At 37.4% G+C, this 21,975-nt stretch overlaps 1 protein-coding gene across 1 annotated transcript in view; it reads left to right on the forward strand.

Annotated features, from left to right (window-relative positions):
* Nucleotides 1-21,975, forward strand: part of SUV39H2 (SUV39H2 histone lysine methyltransferase) — a 43,335-nt gene that overhangs the window by 10,337 nt on the left and 11,023 nt on the right. The window contains exons 3-4 of the mRNA XM_066384377.1: nucleotides 18,236-18,904; nucleotides 21,318-21,464. Of these exons, the coding sequence (XP_066240474.1) occupies nucleotides 18,236-18,904; nucleotides 21,318-21,464 (816 nt within the window). The remainder of the gene's footprint in view (nucleotides 1-18,235; nucleotides 18,905-21,317; nucleotides 21,465-21,975) is intronic.

Raw genomic sequence — 21,975 nt, forward strand, 5'->3', positions numbered from 1 at the left:
TGCTCATTGTCATTCGTTTCTAGGAATTTTTTTATTTCTTCTTTGATCTCATTCTTAATCCATTCATTATTTAACAACCTGCTATTTAGTTTCCATGTGTTTGAGAATATTTGAACTTTTTTGTTGTGATTGATTTCTAGTTTCATGCCATTGTGATCAGAGAAAGTGCTTGATATGATTTCAATCTTCTTAAATTTTTTGAGACCACTTTTGTGCCGTAACATGTGGTCTATCCTAGAGAATATACCACGAGCACTTGAAAAGAATGTGTATTTTGCTGCTTTAGGGTGAAAGGTTCTGAAGATATCTATTAAATAAAGTTGATCTAGTGTGTCCTTTAAGTCTGCTGTTTCTTTGTAATTTTCTTTCTTGAGGATCTATCTAGTGATGTTAGTGGGGTATTAAAATCCCCTATTACTATAGTGTTGCTGTTGATCTCACTTTTTATATCCATCAAAGTCTGCTTTATATATTTAGGTGCTCCTATATTAGGTGCGTAGATATTTATAATAGTTATATCTTCCTGTTGGATTGCTCCCTTTATCATTATGTAGTGGCCTTCTTTATCTTTTACTATATTCTTTGTTTTAAAGTCCATTTTGTCTGATGTAAATATTGCCACCCCTGCTTTTTTTTCATTTCCATTTTCATGAAATGTTTTTTCCCATCCTTTTACCTTCAACCTATGTGCATCTTTTGTTTTAAGGTGTGTCTCTTGTAGACAGCATATGTACGGATCCTGTTTTCTTATCTATGCAGCTACCCTATGTCTTTTGATTGGATCATTTAATCCATTTATATTTAAGGTTATTATTGATATGTAGTTGTTCATTGCCATTTTCTTTAAAACTGTATTCCTCTTTTGCTATATTCTTTTCCCACTTTGATCTGTTTACACCATGCCCCTTATCATTTCCTGCAGCATTGGTTTGGTTGTAATGAATTCCTTGAGTTGTTTTTTTTTTGTCTGGGAAGCTTTTTATTTCTCCTTCAATTTTAAATGATAGCCTTGCTGGATAAAGTAGTCTTGGTTGTAGGTTCTTGTTCTGCATTACTTTGAATATTTCTTACCATTTCCTTCTGGCCTCAAGTGTTTCTGTTCAGAAGTCTGATGTCTTCCTTATGGGGGCTCCTTTTTTGGTACTAGCCTTTTTTTTTCTAGCAGTTTTTAATATTTTCTCTTTATCACTTAGCTTTGGTATTTTAATTATGATGTGTCTTGGTGTAGGTTTCTTTGGGTTTCTCTTTAGTGGAGTTTTCTGTGCTTCTTGATCTTGTGAGAGTTTCTCCTCCATTAATTTAGGGAAGTTTTCAGCTATGATATGCTTGAACAAAGTCTCTATCCCTTGTTCTTTCTCTTCTTCTTCAGGAACCCCTATAATGTGGATGTTATTTCTCTTTATGTTGTCACAGAGCTAAGAGTTTCCTCAGACTTTTTGAGTCTCTTTTCTTTTTTCTTCTCTGCTTTCATGCCTTCATTCCAGTTGTCCTCCAACTTGCTGATTCGATCCTCAGCTCTATCCATCCTGTTTTTAATTCCTTCCATTGTGGTCTTCATTTCTGATATTGTATTTGTCATCTCCGACTAATTCTTTTTTAATATTTGAATATCCTTTTTTATACTTGCTATTTCTTTACTTAGGTGTTCGTGATGACCATCCATTGTTGTTCTAAGATCCCTAAGCATCCTTACAATCATTATTTTGAACTCCGCATCTGGAAGTTTGATTATTTCCATATCACTCAGTTCATCTTCTGAAGGTCTCTCTTGTGGTTTCGTTTGGATTGCACTTCTCTGTCTTCTCATTATGTCTGTGTGTTTGGGTATTTTCTTTGTAGAGCTGATTGAGTCTAGGCTTGGTGTTGTCTGCCTCCAGTTTTCACTTGTGTTGTTTCTGGGTCTTCTTGGGTTGGCATCAGCTATTATTTGTAATCCACTTTAGGATTTGGGCTGCTTTGAAGTCTTGATTTGTTTGTTTTCTTAACAGTTGATTGTCTTGTTTGCTGATCTCAGCAGGGGGCTTCCTTGAAACTGTATCCAGGAATGCTGTGGGTGTGACCTGAGGCTCTGAAGTCCTCTTCTGCCAGTTAATCTCTCTGGGGGTGGGTTGCTTTCTCAGCTTCAGTAGGGGGAGGTTTATCTCAGATCTCCATGGAGACCTGAGTTACTGCCCCTCCTCCCCACTTCTTGTTTTCAGCTGTGTCTTGTTGTGCTGATTGGAGCTGGAGAGATGTCTGTATCTCTGTGACCTGGAAGTACTTTTGTATTTTGTTTTGTGGAAGGATCAGCCCCTCCCCCAGTTATGGCCGCCTCCAGCACTGAATGAGTCAGCTTTTCATGTCATCACCTATATTCCTCTCCCCCTCACCATCCATCTCTGTCTCTCTCCTTTCTTTTTGGAATACAAGTGGGCCCTTTCAACACACCTCATTCCCTGGTCGCCAGGCAAGTGGCTGTGAGCAGTATTTACTGCTCTTTTCCTTGGAGTGAGAGCCTAGCCTCACCGCCCCCCTCTGTTCCATTAAGCAGGGGAGATTCAGGCACTCTCTACCAGGTTTGTTGTGGCTTCTTCTTTGCTCCTTAGTTTTTGAGAGCTGTTCTTGTAGTCCAGATTTGGTTTTTCACGCTGATTGTTCATAAATTAGTTTATAATCCAGTTCGGTGGTGTGAACTGGGAGTCTGTGTGTCTGCCTACTCTGCTGCCATCTTCAGGTCTCTTAGTCTGGTTTTGATATTAGAATAATAATAGGTTCACAAAATGAATTAGGGAGCCTTCCTTCAATTTTTTGTAATACTTTGAGGACAGATATTAAATCTTTGAATGTTTGGTAAAATTCACCTATGTAGCCATCTGGTCAAGGACTTTTGTTTGTTGGGAGGTTTTTGATTACTGGTTAGATTTCATTAGTAATTACCAGTCTGTTCAGGTTTTTTGTTTCTTCCTAATTCAGCCTTGGAATTTGTATGTTTTAGGAATTTATCCATTTCATTCAGATTGTGCAATTTGTTGACATATAATTGTTGGTTCTGTTTTCTTAAAATCTTTTGTATTTTTGTGGTGTCAGCATTTCTCTTTTGTTTCTGATTTTATTTATTTGGATCCTGTCTTTTTCTTGATTAGTCTGGTTAAAGGTTTATCAATCTTGTTTATCTTTTTGAAGAACCAGCTCTTAGTTTCATTGTTTGTTTGTTTTTCTCTCTCTATTTTCTCTATTTTCACTCTAATCTTTATTATTTTCTTCCTTCTACTTTGGGCTTTGTTCTATTTTTAGTTTCTATAGGTATAAGGTTAAATTGTTTGAGATTCTTCTTGTTTCTTGAGGTAGGCCTATTCTATAAATTGCACTCTCACAACTACTTTGGCTGTGTTTCGTAGATTTTGGGTCATTGTGTATTCATTTCCATTTGTCTCAGGTATCTTTTGATTTCTTCCTTGCTCTCATTATTAACCCATTTATTTGGTAGCTTGCTACTTAGCCTCAAAGTGTTTATGTTTTTTCAGTGTTCTTATAATTGATTTCTAGTTTCATACCATTGGATTGGAGAAGATGCTTGATATGAAAATAATCATTTTTCTTCTTTTTTGAGAGAGAGAGAGAGAGAGAGAGAGGCTCCATCCTTTGTGCCACCACCAGTCAGGCATAATTTTAACCTTGTTAAATTGTTGAGACCTTTTTTGTGGCCTAGCATGTGGTCTTACCTGGGTAGTATACCCTGTGTGCTTGAAAAGACTATGTATTCTGTTACTTTAGAACAAAATGCTCTAAAAATATCATTTAAATCCATTTGGTCTAATATGTTATTTAAAGCTACTGATGATATTCTGCCTGGATAATCTATACATTGATGTCAAGGGGTGTTAACTTCTCTACTCTGAGTATAATACTACTGTCAGTCTCTTTCTATGTCCATCAGCATTTGCTTTATATGTTTAGATGCTTTGTGTTGTGTGCATAGATGTTTGCAAGAGTTATATCCTATTTTGGACTGGCCCTTTTATCATGATGAAATGCCATTTCTTATCATTTGTTAACATACTGTTTTTTAACATTTATTTTGTCTGATACAAGTATTGCTATCCAAACTTCTTTTTTTTCTATCCAATTTTTTTTTCTTTTTTGTTTACATGACATCTTTTTCCATCTTTTTACTTTAACTCTATGTGTTTTGACCTGAAGTAGGTCTCTTGTAGGCAGCATATGTATGGGTCTTTTTTTTTATCCAGTCACTCTTTGTCTTTTAATTGAAGAATTTAGTCTATTTACATTTAAGTAATTGTTGATAAGCATGTACTTATTGTCATGTTATTGTTTTCTGTTTGCTTTTGTAGTTCTCTTTTCCTTTATTATTGTCTTGCTCTCTTTTATGTTGATACCTTTTTATATTGCTATGTTTGAGTTCCTTTTTCTTTATTTCTTGTATATCTCTTGTAGATATTTGGTGTGTGGTTACCACGTGCGTCACATATACCAAGCTTGGTTTATAGCAGTCTGTTTTAATTTTATTGTCATTTAAGTTCAAACACATTCAGAAATCACTATAATTTTTACTCATATGCTTCACATTTAAGTTTTTGTCATTACGTTTTGCTTCTTTTTTGTGTGTTTGTGTGTATCCCTTAATTCCTACTTTAGCTTTTTAAAAAAATTTTTAAATCTCATTGTCATTTAGATTTTATTTATTCATTTTAGAGAGGTGAGAGAGAAAGAGAGAGAGAGAGAGAGAGAGAGAGAGAGAGAGAGAGAAAGGGGAGAGGAGCAGGAAGCATCAACTCTTATATGTGCCTTGACCAGGCAAGCCCAGGGTTTCAAACCGGTGACCTCAGCATTCCAAGTCGATGCTTGATCCACTGCACCACCACAGGTCAGACTAGCTTTTTAACTTTTAACTAGCTTTATAGTTTGTTAAGTCACTACTTTTCTAAGTATTTGTCTTTGCCACTGAGAATCTTTTCTATATTTTCTTATTTATATTTTTTACCTTTTCTACTGCAAGAAGTCCCTCTAATACTGGTTTGGTGGTGATGGACTCCTTTAGCTTTTTCTGTCTGGAAAACCCTAATACTCTTTCAATTCTAAATGATAGCCTTACTGTATAGAGTAAGCTGAGTTGTATATCTTTGCTTTATATTACTTTGAATATTTTCAATATTTCATGTCTCTCTCTTCAGGCCTGCAAAATTTCTGTTGACAGCTGATATTTTGATTGGAGCCGCTTTGTACTTAACTGCTTTTTCTCTAGCTACTTTTAAGATTCAGTCTTTAATCTTGGTATTTTAATTATGATGTATCTTGGCGTGAACCTCTTTGAGTTCATCTTGCTTGGGATTCTTTGCTTGCTGAACTTGTATGTCTATTTCCTTCACACTTTAAGGAAGTTTTCTGTCATTTCTTCAATCCCTTGCTCTCCTCCTTTTGGTAGTACTGTGTTACAAATGTTGATATAGTTAATGTCCCAGAGATTCCTTAAATTATCCTCATTTATATTTATTTATTTATTGATTGATGTCCTGACTGGGTGTTTTCTGTTACTTTGTCTTCCAGTTCACTGTTTTGATCCTCCTCTTCATCTAAGCTGTTGATTCCCTCTAATGTATTTTTTATTTCAGTTTTTGTATTCTTCATTTCTGACATTCTTTTTTGTTTCTCTTTGATGTGGTTCTGAGTTCATCTGTTCTTCCCCTATGTTCACTGAACATCCTTATAAACAGTATTTTGAACTCTGTATGTGGTAGATTGTCTCTGTTTTGGTGAGTTCTTTTTTTGGAGTTTTATTCTGTTCTTTCATTTGGGACATGTTTCTCTTTCTCCTCATTTTGGCTGACTTCCTGTGTTTGTTTTTGTATTGAGTAGGTCTGTTATGTCTCCCAGTCTTGGCAAGGTGGCCTTATGTAGTAGGCATCCTGTGAGGCCCAGTGGTGCAGTCTTCTCATTCACTTAAGCTGGGTGCTCCACAAGTGTCCCGTGTGTGTGTGTGTGTGTTTGTGTGCCCTCCTGTTGTAGTTGAGCCTTGATGCCTGTTGGTACATTAGTGGGTGAGATTGACCCTAAGCCTGAATGGATGTGAGGGCTGACCATTACTACAGCAGATGAGCTGTGGTGCTGGGGATCACCCCAGGAAGTAGGAGTTGCTTTAGTGGAGCTCTGGTGCCAGCTGAGTCTGCCCTTCAGGTTTTTGATTTTGGAAGCTAGTCGGGTGGTGCTCTGGTATGGTCTGAAGCCCACTCCTAAGTGTGTTGGTTTTGGAGGCTCTTCAGAGGAACTCTAATGCCGGATCTTAGGAAGAGCTCAAGTGCAGACCACTTTCATCCTCATTTGTACCCAGATTGGGGCCACCTGGTGGGAGCTACAAAGTGATACACATTTGGTAGTCATCTATGCTGGTCTTAGAGGCTCCTGATGGAGGCTGTGCTGTGAATCGAGGCCAGCTGCCATTAGTGCCAGACTTGGGATTCTTTGGTGGGCACCACAGTGTGAGCTGAGGCCAGCCACCTCTTGTGCTGGGTTTGTGGCTACTTAGTTAATGCTATGTTCCAGGCCAGTGCTGGCTGCAGCTTATGCCAGGCTTTGGGCCACCTGATGGGAGTCACAGTGTAAGTTGAGACTGGTCACTTCTTGTGTCAGGCTGGGGCTGCTTAGCGGGAGGTATGGGGCACACTAAGACCTGTCCCTGCTTGTTAGGGGTTTTGACCCTTGATTGTAGCAAAGTCCGCAGCATGAACCAAGGCAGGCCACTTGTGTGGAAAAGCCACTGGAAGAGGTTCACCCCAGCACTTAAGTGGGGTGGGATCAGGTAATCACCAGGGCGGGAATAATGGGGTTAGCCATGTTAACGGAGAGCTCAGATTTGGCACCCACCTACACTTGCTGCATGGGTAGGAAGGAAGCTCAACTAAAGAACAGTGGTGCCTACCAGTGCTTCTGTCACCTGAGAGAGCAGCCCTAACCCTTGCCCCTCTAGCCCTCACCTTGACACTAGTCAATTCAGTTCCTCCACATATGCCCCTGGTACTCATTGAGCTGCCACTCCTGCACTGGAGCCCACAGTGAGTAAGTCTATAAGTGAGTGAGGCTGTGTGGCCTCCTCAAGAGGAGCACCTTTGTCTCCCACAGCCCTCTATCTCACTTGGATGCAGTTCCTCTGATTTTCACAGCCAGATGTTATAGGCTTCACTTCCAGGCACTGGTGTCCCATCCTGGAGAGGTCAACATGGGGCTGGTACTCCTTGCTCCTCCCTTGAAGATAGCTCTGTGGCTGAAATATTTCTCTTGATTCTTGCTACACCATGGGTATGGGACCCGCTTCTTCTACATCTCTTCCCCTCTTACCAGTCTTGTCGTGGTTACTTCTTTATATTGAATATCTTTAGTTACAGGACTTTTGTTCAGCTAGTCTTCAGGTGTTTGTTAGTGATTGTTGTTTTATAATTTAGTATAATTTAGATGTGGTTGCAGAAGAATGTGAGCACAGTATTTACCTATTCCACCATCTTGACTGACAGTTCAAATCATTTAATCTATAAATCACCTCTCTCTCTCTCTCTCATATTCAGGGCAGGTGAGAGAGCTTACGACATTCCCCTTTTCTTGTGTTTTACCCTCCACTTAGCTCATTAAGAACACTGTCTTAATTTCATATTCCTCAAACTTATTACAGCTTTGTCTGAAACACAGCTTTGGATTGAGGTTCTTTATCATCTGGCCACCAACAACATTTCAAGCTTTATGTCTTATCACATATTCTACTTTCTATCCACATTGAAATACTTGTTAATTTTTTCATTAAGCTAAGATTTACTGACCGCCTCCTATATAAACTGTGCACTCTTCTAAGCATCGGAACTTAGCTTAAAAACAGGCATAGTTTATGTTCTAATTCCTTGAATACATCATGCACCTTTGTGCAATCCCTTTTGCATTTCTCATTCATTTTCTTCTTTGGAATACTATTGTTTCCCTTCTATCCTTGGCAAGCAAGGTTCAACTGAATGGTTTACTAGCTATTATAGAGCCTCTTTCCTTTATATCACCAGTAAAAATAAGTGCTTCATTCAGGACTTACAAAGTACTGTTCTTGTCATTTTTCTAGAATTTGTCACATTTTATAACTGTTTCATAACTTCTCTGCTAAATGTTCAGCCAGTTAAGGACCAAAACTGTCTTACTATATAGTCCTTAGTACATATTAGGTATTTAGTTCATGGTTAATTAATTGAATTGGCTTTTGCTTCAGTGGTTTCTCTTGTCGTCACAATCACCATTCGACTAGACCAGTGGTTGGCAAACTCATTAGTCAACAGAGCCAAATATCAACAGTACAACGATTGAAATTTCTTTTGAGAGCCAAAATTTTTAAACTTAACTATATAGGTAGGTACATTGTCATTAACTTAATTAGGGTACTTCTAAGCTAGCCTTTGCACCTGCATGTGGTATTTTGTGGAAGAGCCACACAAGGGGCCGAAGAGCCGCTTGTGGCTCATGAGCCGTGGTTTGCCGACCACAGGATTAGACCATAGCTTTATGCTTATATTACAGTAGCAGTCTATTGACTAATATCTTCTGTTTTTTCTTTCTATAGTTTCACTCAATAAACATTTGATTTTATTTTCTTCTGTATGTCAGGTGCTACATTAGGCAATGGGAAAGTAAAGATTAATAAGAAACTGTCCCTCAGCTTTAGGAACTCATAACCTAGTGAGAAAGATGAACAAATAAGTCATCCATTGCAATATAATACAGTAAGTGCTGTGGCAGACATTATTACAAGATCTGTGGGAGGTGCACTTAGGCCAGGTCACAGGAAGCTTCCCAGAATAGGTGATATCCAATAGGGACTGAACAGAAAAGTATTATAATTCATTATGGCTTTAGTATAGAAAATAGAGTGGGATATGGGAGTGGGGAAGAATGAAAGATGAGTGAAGGAGCTTGCAGCCATTCCACAGCAAAGGGAATCATTTGAAAGTTTCTTTAAAAAGTTACGCAATCAGATACATAATTCAGAGAATTTTCTCTATGCAATGAGGAAAATATTGGCAGGGAGGGGAATGACACATGCACTACTTACATATTCTGAAAGACTTTTATAGTAATCCAGGCAAGAAATTGTGGTGCTTCAGCTAAAGTAATAACAATGGAAATGAGGAGAAGTAGGTTTCTTTTCTTTTTTTTAAATTATCAAGGATATGAAGTTTATAATTATGGTTTAGTGGTCAGTGGGTTGGATGGGGACATGGCAGTGAGGGTGCCACATCTAAAAAAATAATGGGTTTCTGACCTGCAGTAGTGTAGATAATAATACTGTTCACCAAGACCCAGGAATACAAGTATAGGACAAGAGAACTAGGTTGGGTTTGGAGAAGAAGAAGAAGTTTGAGAAAACTGAAGTGTGAGATGATGACCAATAGGTTGTTGGAAATGTGGTTCTAATCAAGAGTGAGAACTGGAAATAAAGATCTTGAAGTAATTGGCAAAAAGATAGCAATTGAGGCCCTAGGAATAGATATAGTTACCCATTCATTAACTCAACAGATGTTTATTGACCACTACATCATATGCTAGGCACTGGGGATCTCAGCAATGAATGATACAGAGTTACTGTCCTTGATAGCACAGAGTTTCTCTTTTAGTGAAGGTAGTAAATCCTTAAATATCATTGTACAAAGTACTTAATTATAGTTGAGGCAAGTGCTAATGTAACAAGAATCTAACTTGACCTGCAGAGACTGGGCCGGTGTCCATGAGGAACTGATGTTTAAACTTAGTGCCAAAGGATGAAAAGATGAGTAGAAAAGGGTCTTAAGGCAGAAGAGAACCTGATTTCTTCAAGGAATAGAAAGTGTGAGTGGAAGGTAGTCAGCAAGAGGGATTGAAATGAGGTGGGAACAATGGGCAGGACCCAAAATGCAAAAAGATAGCAATTGAGGCCCTAGGAATAAGGAAAAAGAGAATTTTGGATTTTATCTTAAAAGAAAAAGAGAAACTTTAGTAGTTTTGAGTAGGGGAATAACATGATAAGACAGATGTGTTGAAACTAGTACCCTGGCTGTTATGGATTGATGGTAGTTAAGAGACTATTGCAGTAATCCAAGCAAAGAAAATGTGAGAAGAGAATAATAAGGACTGAGAAACAGTAAGGTAGAAGTCACAGGAAGAACTGTCAAAGACTGAGACAGCCTGACCAAGCGGTGGTGCAGTGGATAGAGCATCGAACTGGGAGGCGGAGGACCCAGGTTCGAGACCCCGAGGTCGCCAGCTTGAGCACGGGCTCATCTGGTTTGAGCAAAAGGTTGCCAGCATGGACTCAAGGTCGCTGGCTTGAGCAAGGGGTTACTCAGTCTGCTGAAGGCTCACGGTCAAGGCACATAAGAGAAATCTCTCTCCATTCCTGTCTGTCTGTCCCTATCCCTCTCTCTGACTCTCTCTGTCTCAATAAAAATAAAATTAAATTAAATTAAAAAAAAAAAAAAAGACTGAGACAAACTAGTAAGAAAGGTAGGAAGAAAATCAGAAGAGTAAATCATGGAAGCCTGAGAAAGAATGTTAGGAAAATAGAGTAAGAATAAAGACTTGACCTGTGGTGAGAACACACAATACAGTGTACGGATGATGTGTTATAGAATTGTGCACCTGAAACCTGTATAGTTTTGTTAACCACTTCAACCCAATGAATTCAATAAGAAGGAAAAAAAATAAAGGATGAGTTTGCACAAAAAGAAAAGAAAAAGGATAAATTGGAAGTAAGAGTCAAATAATATGGACAACTCTTTCAGTTATTATGGATGTGAAATTTATAAGTCTGTAAATTCCATCTTTGAAGAAAGAGAGGAAGGGCAGTATATGGTTTAAAATTTAAATTTTAAAATGTGTTTATAAATTAAAATTTTTATTTTAAAAAATCGGAGTAGGTAATGTGATTTTAGAAATTGAAAGTTATAGCCCTGGTCAGGTGGCTCAGTGAATAAAGCATCGACCAAGCACACCGAGGTCTCCAGTTCAGTCCCCATCAAGGGAGAAGCAATCAATGAGTGCACAACTAAATGAAACAACTGAGTGGAACAAGTTGATGCTCCTCTCTCTCTCTCTCTCTCTCTCTAGCTCATCAATGGAAAAAACATTTTTTAATTGAAATATATAAAAGGCCATATACTGAAAAGAAATCTTCTACCCCGTAACTTTGTCTCTAGTCTCCAACTTTTGATAATTTATCATATTTTTTATAGATCCCTAATATATTTAACCATTTATATCTCAAAGTAGTTTTAGTTTAGTTTTGCTTTTTAAAAATGAGGAAGGTTTCAATGCTAGTGAGAACCATAGATGGGGAGAAGCTTAAGAGACAGAGGGATAATTGATGGAGAAAGTATATCTCTTGCATCTGCATCCACCCCTTCTCTAGATACACGTCTGTGGGAGGGTGGAAATAAAGGGAATTTATGCCTGGTGGTTTCTCTTTTCTCTCTGCCTTAGAAACAGAGTTCATATGCTACTGAATATAACAGGGAAGTAATGGGATGGGACCCTGAGCAAAGTGGAGGAGGTCTGAAATACCCAACTTAGGAAGTGGAAAGAGTGCTGGCTGGGGGAACAACAAGGTGGTTATTATGAGTTCATATCAGGGTCCAGCTGAACTTAAAGGATGTAAGTTGAGGTAGTCTTAGTGCTGTGTGATTTTTTTTGTGCTATTTTCTTGACATGTCACTCCTTCATATAGGAAAATTTCTGATAAAGCTACATACTTAGCTCATCAGTGAAAAACCAGACCCCCTATACATTGGTGGGGCATTTCCCTTAATAAGCAAATATTAAGAAAGAAACTGCCTTCTTAAAGTATCTAGGTAATTTTGTGTCTGTAGAATCATCACTATACTACATTGTACATACTAAGAATGGTCCACATCTAACAATAGATTAATATTCCTAAAAGGCTGATTACACTTAGAATGGTTTCTTAAGAGCTGGAATAACAGAAATTATTAGACTAAAATTCAAATTTTAGAGATCAGGAAAACAGAGCTCCAAGAAAGGACTTTGTCCAAGGTCATGTTGCTCATTTGTGTCATTCTTGGGCCTCTACCCGAGGTCTCACAATTTCTATTACTGGCATGAAAATCCAGTGATTTCTACATTGACCATTATAATTATCACACTGCTCCCATGGAACACGGGTGTTTTCATAATCAGATTCAGGCTAGTCTATCACTAATATTGAATAGGGTGACTATTTCAGAACTTGCAGAAAACAATTAGCTAATGGGAAGGTGGATGTTTTTGGTTGTCTCCTGTCCTCCCATGTATATTTTTTAAAGTTTTTGTGCTTATTCCCACTCACTGGCTATAAACAGCAGAACAAATAATGAAAAACCATGAATTACTTGTCTCCAGATTAAGTTGAACAGTGTGTATTTTAGGGATTCATATAATTTTGTAATTTTTATCTTGCATTTATGTTGGTAGTCATTTTGTTTAGATACTCAGAAATATTTAGTCAAAGCTTAAGATGTAGTAGGCAGTTGTGCTTGGTTCTGGGCTGCAAAGAAAAAGATTCAATCTCTTCCTACAAGTGGTTTATAGTTTAGCTTAGAGATGAGAATACTGGGGGTTGGCAGTGATCAGTCCTCCTTGAGCAAGAGAAACAGGAAAGACTTCACCAAAGAGAACATTTGAGCTCAGTTTTATAAATAATTAGGTTTTTTACACCTAAAAGATGAGACTGAAATAAGCAAGTGTTCACTAGGCAAATGGAAGAAGCCATTATAATTAGAGAGAACTTTATGAACAAAGCAACAGAAGAGTATGGAAAGACCTGTTATGTTCAAGTACTTACCAGCAGTTCAGTGTGGCCAGAGGGTGTGGTGTGTGAATGGGGCCATAGTGGAAGACAGACAGAGTCATGGGGACCTCAATCAAGAATGGTCTTCTTTGTTTATAATAGGAAGTATGAACTTAATTCCTTTTTTGAAAGATTTTTTTATTAAGTTTTAGAGAGTTAGAGAGAGAAGTGGGGGGGGGGGGGCTGGAAGCATTAACTCATACCAGTTGATTCTCCTCTCTGAATTGACCCGGCAAGCCCAGTGTTTCGAACTGATGATCTCAGCATTCGAGGTCAACGTTATATCCACTGCACCACCACAGGTCAGGCACGAACTTAATTCTCTTAATTCTTTAGGCAGTGGGGAAGCTGTTAAAATGTCTAAGCAAGAAAATAACTGAACGACTAGTACAGTAGACTTTTCTTAGTATTTAAAAAACTCTACACTTTTGTAAAGAAGGATAGATTGGAGTGTTGTCAATCTGGAGTCAAAGAAACCAATTAGGAGATTAATGTAATAATCCAGACAAGAATTGAAGGCCTGAAGTAACTATAGGATATAGAGATGGACAAGAACAAGTATTAAAGACACTTGAAGATGGATTGGATTGAGGAGAAGAATCAAGATTGACTTGTGTGACTATGTGTCACTCCAGAACAGAAAGAATCTGGGAAGGACAATGATGATTTCCATGTGGATGGACTGATTTAGGAACTTGTTGAACATCCAGTAGGCTATATGATATATTGGATTGCACATAAAGTTTTAGAGTCATCACCATATAATTAAAACCATTGAAGTGATGAGTTTGCCTCGAGCAGTGGTTCTCAACCTGTGGGTCGCGACCCCTGGCCTAGAGAGAGGCATTTAGAGCAGGAATTTTTAACTTAGAATACAAATATTCTGCAATTACCCAAAATACTATACAGTATATGTGATTTTCAATAAAGAAAGGCTTATAGCTCTCTTCAGATTCTCAAAAGGGGTAAACGCTTAGTGTGAAAAGGTATCAAATATGGAGCCCTTAGTATCTGCATTATTTTTAAGTGATGGGCAGGGATAGTGGTCTCCACAAAGTGGGTGGAAAAGGAACAAGAGTGTAGAGAGAATTGTGATACCAAAGCCCAGGGAGAATTGTCAAGACAGAAGAGTCTTGGCAATTATAAGATTGGTAAAATTATGCCTGATGAACAATATGGAATTAAATATATTTGTATTTAATGAAGCTCCCCACAGAAACACTATAGTTTCTAAGAATTGTAAAAAAACATTGGCCTATAATAGAAGTTCAAATGCTTGATTGTGTCAGGTGTCCAAGGCTGTGTTAAATTTGCTCTTGCCTTGCTATCTCTCACTTTTGTATCTAAACTTTAAAGCTAACCAAATCCATCTCTTCACATTTTCGGGATACTTTGTACAAATCTTAGCTTCAGGCTTTTGTTCATGTTTTCCAGGCAGTCTGCCCTGTTCCCTACCCAACAAATCCTGTCAGTCTTTCACAGTGAAGTTTGTTTTCTGTGCCCTTTTCTGATTGACCTATATTAATTTCTCTCTTTTTATTCTAGTGGTATTTATTTTATTTTTTGCAGTTAAGATTGTACTGTTTTGCCTTGTTACTTATTTTACATATTATACTGCCTTTTTCCAATGAGATTTTATTTCTAATGGCTAGTATTACCTTACATTTCATCATACCTTCTAGTGACTGAATTTTCATGTACTTATTATAGATACTAAAATATTTGAATGAATCTAACCTAAGGCAAACATAGTGGGGGGAAATGTCTTTAAGAAAAAATTTATATGGTGCATTCCAAATTACTACTATACAGGAGTAATTTTACATTATTATGACTGTATTCCATTTCTAGGGTAATCAAGAGTTGATTGCATATCAGAATGAATAAGATACTGATATATGAGTCTTAGAAACTTTGGCTTTCGTTGGAATTTTAGGGTGTTGAGTAAACTGAATTTGTTAAGTCAACTGTTTTTTCTGTTTAGGGTTATTTTTAAAAATGGAAATCTCTTCTTTGGATTTTAAAAGTAAAATACGCATATAAAATAAAAGACAAGTCTATAAAGTACAAATTACATTACTAATATTTCTATACTATTTTGCCAAAGACACTCATGTTTTATAAGCATCTGTAAATTAAATAGGCATCATTATGATTCAATACAAAGCTTAATCACTAAAAATGCAAGTGATTCATTATTATTGGAAGCAAACTTTAGTGGTATGGTGATTTTAGTTTTGCTGAATGATAAATTTACTTCAATCATCTAACTTAAAGCCAGTGTTTCTGTTTCTTTCATTGTTTACTGGCAACTTTTGGCATAACCCAGGGCTACAGTAGGAGGAAAAAAGATAAGCAAGATTGCATTGCTTTATTCTGGAATCAGAAAAACAAAAAACTTTTATAATTAAGAGGAATAGATGTCAGATGCTGCCAGGTGGGTCCCATTATCATTGAGTAGGTATCTACTAATAACAATCCCAGATTTTAGTTGTTACCTGACAGGCGAAAGAAATTCATCTTACATCTTATCTTAGCCAAATTAACTAACAAATATATGTCTAGACTTTTTTTTTTGGGGGGGGGGGGAGATACAGATCTCTATAAAGAAACAGTTTTTGTGCATATCCCTGAGGACACCATAATTTAACCACTTTTTTAAAACAAAACATTTTTTTTCATTTTTTTTATTTATTCATTTTAGAGAGGAGAGAGAGAGAGAGAGGGAGAGGGAGGGAGAGGGGAGAGACAGAGAGGGGGGGGAGGAGCTGGAAGCATCAACTCCCATATGTGCCTTGACCAGGCAAACCCAGGGTTTTGAACCGGCGACCTCAGTAAAACAAAACATTTTGATCACTTTTATAAAGAAGCAAAGTTCTTTTAATTTCTAAACACTACTTCACTGAATAGAAATACAGTGTGTCCATAAAGTCATGGTGCACTTTTGACCAGTCACAGGAAAGCAACAAAAGACGATAGAAATGTGAAATCTGCACCAAATAAAAGGAAAACTCTCCCAGTTTCATACCTATTCAGTGCAGTTCCATGTGGGATCACGCACAGATTTTTTTAGGGCTCCTTAGGTAGCTGTCCCTAAGGAGCCTCACAGGCATCCCCAAACTATGGCCCGCAGGCTGCATGCAGCCCCCTGAGGCCATTTATCCGGCCCCCCCACCGCACTTCCGGAAGGGCCACCTCTTTCATTGGTGGTCAATGAGAGGAGCACTGTATGTGGCGGCCCTCCAACGGTCTGAGGGACAGTGAACTGGCCCTCTGTGTAAAAAGTTTGGGGACCCCTGCAACTTGTCATTGACTGATGGCCTACCAAAACAAGGTTTCTCCACCAAACTGCCAGTTTCCTTCAACTGCTTATCCCATCGAGTAATGTTATTCCTATGTGGTAGCGCTTCGTTATAAACACGCCGATATTCACGTTGCACTTTGGTAATGGATTTGAATTTAGCGAGCCACAGAACACACTGAACTTTCCTCTGTACCGTCCACATCTCGACTGGCATGGCTGTGGGCTGCTCCACTGTATACACGGTGTTATGTCATCATCTGTGCATGCGCACATGCTGCCACATCAACCTACAGAAACTGGGAGGGTTTTCCTTTTATTTGGTGCAGATTTCACATTTCTATTGTCTTTTGTTGCTTTCCTGTGACCGGTCAAAAGTGCACCATGACTTTACGGACACTGTATAATAAAACATTGAGATGAAGACGGGAGAAAATAAGCTCACTCACTAGCTATGTGACTTACTCCTTCAAAGCTGCCTCAGTGCTCCTCAGTCCAATTCGTGATTCCTTAATATGCCTAATACCACATTTCCTAGACCTTCTAGGTACAGTGGTTTTTTGTTTTTTGTTTTTTGTTTTGTACAGAGACAGAGAGAAGGACAGACATACAGGAAGGGAGAGAGATAAGAAGCATCAATTCGTTGTGGCACCTTAGTTGTTCATTGATTGCTTTCTCCTATGTGTCTTGACTGGGGGTCTACAGCAGAGCAAGTGACCCCTTGCTCAAGCCAGCGACTTTGGGCTCAAGCCAGCGACCAGGGGGTCATGTCTATGATCCCACACTCAAGCCGGGACCCCAGCTCAAGCTGGTGAGCCTGTGCTCAAGCCAGATGAGCCCCCGCTCAAGCCAGTGACCTTGGGGTTTTGAACCTGGGTCCTCTGTGTCCCAGTCCGACACTGTGCTACTGCCTGGTCAGGCAGTACATTGGCATTATTAAACTATGAATCATAAAATAGTTGTCATAGGCATCCTTACTTTATAATAAAAACCTTATTAATAATTTCAGGGTAAAGTAAATGTATCTATCTCAATTAACTTTTTATCTATTTCTGTGAATTAAAATAACTAAAACATATAAAATGCAGTTTAATCACTTTCATATTTTAAAGGGCACATGGATATATGTTAGTATTCCAGAGGACAAAGAAGGAATTGAGAGACTTCAGAATTTTTTATTATATATACTTGATTACCTTTTTTAAGAGAAGTTTAACATAGCATTGCCTGACTTCAGGGAGGAAAACATAGGTTACTGGGGTAGGAAGGCAAGATTCCAGGTAACATCAAGGTCAACAGTAGTCTGAGGATAAATCAAAATATTTGATCATTGGTGGCTTGAATGCCTGTTACCTAAACCCTAACTGAGTCTAAATAAAATAAGAATCATCTGGAATGAGGCTGCCCAATACAAATATAATACGACCTACATAGGTATAATTTAAAATTTTCCAGTAATCACATAAAGTATTTTGATGTGTAATCAATATTTATAAAAAGTTAAAAAATGGTTTACATTTTTTTGTGCTAAGTCTGAAATTCATTGTGTATTACATTTAAAGCACATGTACATTTGGACTAGTCACCTTTCAGGTGTTTAATAGCTACATGTGGCTGATGACTGTTTTGGACAGTGTATCTCTGAACATCTAGACTTTGTGTGCCTATGACATTGAGAAACAGAACTTCCCTCATATCTTGTGTAAAATACTAAGTTAGAGACCTAGAGTGTACCTACATCTATTCTGGCCAAGTGAGCCTCTAATCTGGATTAGTTTTAGAACTAGCATTTGCATGATCAAGATAAATACTTTTTTGTTTAACTTCATCGCTGTTTGGTCATGACTTTCAGTACCTTTTCTCTAGGTGCAATTCTTTTGCTTATGGTTAGGCATATTCTGCCACATCTAAATTCTCTATTTTATGTAATGTAAAGAAAAGTTTTATTTTTATGGTCTCTACTTCAGTTGCTTCTGTGACTATATATTCTGAACTTTATTAATAAAATTATAATAGATACCTTATTCTTTACAATATTAAATTATTTCAAATAATTGGAACTGTCATAATCTGATTTGCATTCTCTTTTGTATTTTAAGGATACGGAATATTATCTTGTAAAATGGAAAGGATGGCCAGATTCTAGAAATACTTGGGAACCTTTGAAAAATCTCAAGTGCCCATTACTACTTCAGCAATTCTCTAATGACAAGCATACTTATTTATCTCAGGTAAAGAAAGGCAGAGCAATAACTCTAAACAACAACAAAGCTTTGAAACCTGCCATTGCTGGATACATTGTAAAGAAGGCTAAACAAAGGATAGCTCTGCAGAGATGGCAAGAGGAACTCAACAGGAGAAAAAATCATAAAGGAATGATTTTTGTTGAAAATACTGTTGACTTAGAGGGCCCACCTTCAGACTTCTGCTACATTAATGAATACAAAGCCACTCCTGGAATCAGCTTAGTAAATGAAGCTACTTTTGGTTGTTCATGCACAGATTGCTTCTCTGAGAAATGTTGTCCTGCTGAAGCTGGAATTCTTTTTGCTTATAATAAAAACCAACAAATTAAAATACTACCTGGTACCCCCATTTATGAATGCAACTCAAGATGTCAGTGTGGACCCAACTGTCCCAATAGGATTGTACAAAAAGGCACACCATATTCACTTTGCATCTTTCGAACTAGCAATGGCTGTGGCTGGGGCGTAAAAACCCTTGTGAAGATTAAAAGAATGAGTTTTGTCATGGAGTATGTTGGAGAGGTATGTTCAACTTATCACATAGCAAATAATGTGCATGGAAAGTTTACGCTATTGAAAAGTTACTTTTTTACCTCAGGAACAAATATTTGGTAAATTTTGATATTATCATTTGCAAATATGTAGAAATTTCAAGTTTAAGAGAAGGGTCCACTAACATAAATAGAAATATAAACTTGAATGTTGACAAATAGAATAAATACTGTCATCTTTCAATGAACACTCATTTATAGTCAGTGGAACTGGCATCTGTAAATTTTTTTATTTTTAATTTTTTTTTTTTGTATTTTTCCAAAGTTAGAAGCGGGGAGGCAGTCAGACAGACTCCTGCATGCTCCGGACCGGGATCCATCCGGCATGTCCACCAGGGGGCGATGCTTTGCCCATCTGGGGCATTGCTCCCTTAAGGAGGGAGCCATTCTAGTGCCAGAGGCAGAGGTTATGGAGCTGTCCTCAGCGTCTGCTTCAATGGAGCCTTGGCTGCAGGAGGGGAGGAGAGACAGAGAGGAAGGAGAGGGGAAGGGTGGAGAAGCAGATGGGCGCTTCTCTTGTGTGTCCTGACCAGGACTCGAACCCAGGACTTCACACGCCTGGCCGACGCTCTACTGCTGAGCCAACCAGCCAGGGCTGACATTTATAAATTTTAAAATGTGATTACTATTTTTACAGAAAATTGCTAAGGAGAAAATCAGATCTAAACATATCCTGACTTTGAAACTTTTAAATGGTAATTTATTTCACTCCAAAACTCAATTCTGTCTCAACTTAAAAGATACATATTGTGCCTGACCTGTCATGGCACAGTGGATAAAGCATCGACCTGGAATGCTGAGGTCGCCAGTTCAAAACCTGGGCTTTCCTGGTCAAGGCACATATGGGAGTTGATGCTTCCTGCTCCTCCCCCCTTCTCTCTCTCTTTCACTCTCTTTCTCTCTCTCTCTCTCTCTCTCTCCATCTCTCTCCCTCCCCTCTGTAAAATGAATAAAGTCTTTAAAAAGATCAAATTTTACGATTTGTAATTGTCAATTAAAAAAACAAAGAAGGATACATACTATAGAGTAGACCAGTGCTTTCTGAGCAAGTGTGGTAGGATAAACATAAAAGCATTTATTGTGTCCATAAGATGAGAGTTTGGATTTTCTTGTGGATACAATATGCTTTTATGTTTATCCTCCAACACTTTTTTCAGTGTTCGCTTGTTTCAGTGTTAGACTACTTTCTACATTATCAAATACTAAAATATATGTATTTGTATTTAAATATATCAAATACAAATATCATATATATGTATGTATATGTATATATATGTATGTATAGTCACACAAAAGTAGTAGTTACCATGTGTCACACACTAATGTTATTAACATTAATTCTCTCAACTTTGAGGTAGTAGTATTATCTCCATTGTTACAGGCAAGGAAACTGAGGCACAGAGAAATTAAACACCTTGCCCCAGGTCACATAGTAAAAGAGCCAAGATTCAAAACCAGGGCTCCAAAATCAGTACACTTCACCATTGCACCACACTCCCTCCAACTGAAGGGTTAGTTAAGCTGTGACTAGAAAAATATGCATCTTGAAGGCATATCTGGGGCTGTTAGAGTTGACATTTTCAAAGTTGTTTGGAATTGGATCACCTGATTTTGAAATTACATTGGGTTCCGATATTAATCTTTATATTTTTAGACAATGTCAGATTATTATAAGTCATTATTTAGGATACTAAATCTTGTATAATTCAATAATTTTCTTTTTCTGGCTTAATAAATTCAGCAGCTAAATTTGGTTGACATCATAAATCACTGTAGACATTTTTGATTTCTTAAGCTGAGCATGTGGTAAAGCTGTGTTATTAAGAGCAGAAATGTACGTGATGGTTTTCATCTACTGAATTTCATGAAAACAATCTATTATTATAAAACAAAACTTTCCATAGAGTTGACTGCATATTTAGCATACCTTCTCTCCTGTATTTGTAATAAATTTTTATTTGTAACTGCACACAGATTAGTTATAGGAAAAAAGACCCCTTTAGAGCTAATTTAGAGCACATATTCTCATAACCTTATAAACTTAGTTCTTGACATTTTATGTTCTATGGAAAGCTATAGTTGTGTGTAGCTTTTTGAACATTTCAGTAAACTAGAATGAAAATAGTACATGGTTTCAACTTAATTGTTGAGTTGTCCTAATTCCTATTTAAACAGTCATAATTCTTTTGCACCATTTCTCTTCCCTTTGTTTTTTTACCACTGTCTAGCTCTTCTAGAGTCATTTGTGTGAATGTGTGCTTTGATGACACTTTAATATCTTTTTAAACATTTGTAGACATCAATAAGTTGATTAATATATTTATGAACTAGAGTTTCTTCAGTTCAGCAATACTGTATAATAATTTATAGTTTTTTCTTTTTAGGTAATCACAAGTGAAGAGGCTGAAAGGCGGGGGCAGTTATATGACAACAAAGGAATCACGTATCTCTTTGATCTGGACTATGAATCTGATGAGTTCACAGTGGATGCAACTCGATATGGAAATGTGTCTCATTTTGTGAATCACAGTGTAAGAAAGATTTAACAGGACTAATTAACATAATGGTTAATGATTTTCCATAGTTGAGAAAAGAATAATCTTTAGACCACAGACCTTTTTAATATTTCCGGAGTATTTTAGTACAAGAGCCTCTTCTCCTTAGTCATGGTACTATTGCTGTATTAGAAAAACTCATTAAGAAAATTCAAACTCCAAATACCATGCGTTTACAAGTCTTTACATATGTTACTTCATTTAAATTTTCCAACTTTATAAGATAGGTATTATCCTGATCATAGAGGAGGAAATTAATGAGCAGAAGAATTAAGAGGCAGAAAGTAGAAATTTTAAGGAACACATACAGCCACATAGGTTTCTTTTTTATTTATTTTTTATTAATTCTAATGGGGTGACATTGATAAATCAGGGTACATATGTTCAGATAAAACATCTCTAGATTATTTTGACATTTGATTATGCTGCATTCCCATCACCCAAAGTCCAATTGTCTTCCATCACCTTCTAACTGGTTTTCTTTGTG

Source organism: Saccopteryx leptura, chromosome 5 (genome assembly GCF_036850995.1).
Source record: "Saccopteryx leptura isolate mSacLep1 chromosome 5, mSacLep1_pri_phased_curated, whole genome shotgun sequence".
Taxonomy (NCBI): domain Eukaryota; kingdom Metazoa; phylum Chordata; class Mammalia; order Chiroptera; family Emballonuridae; genus Saccopteryx; species Saccopteryx leptura.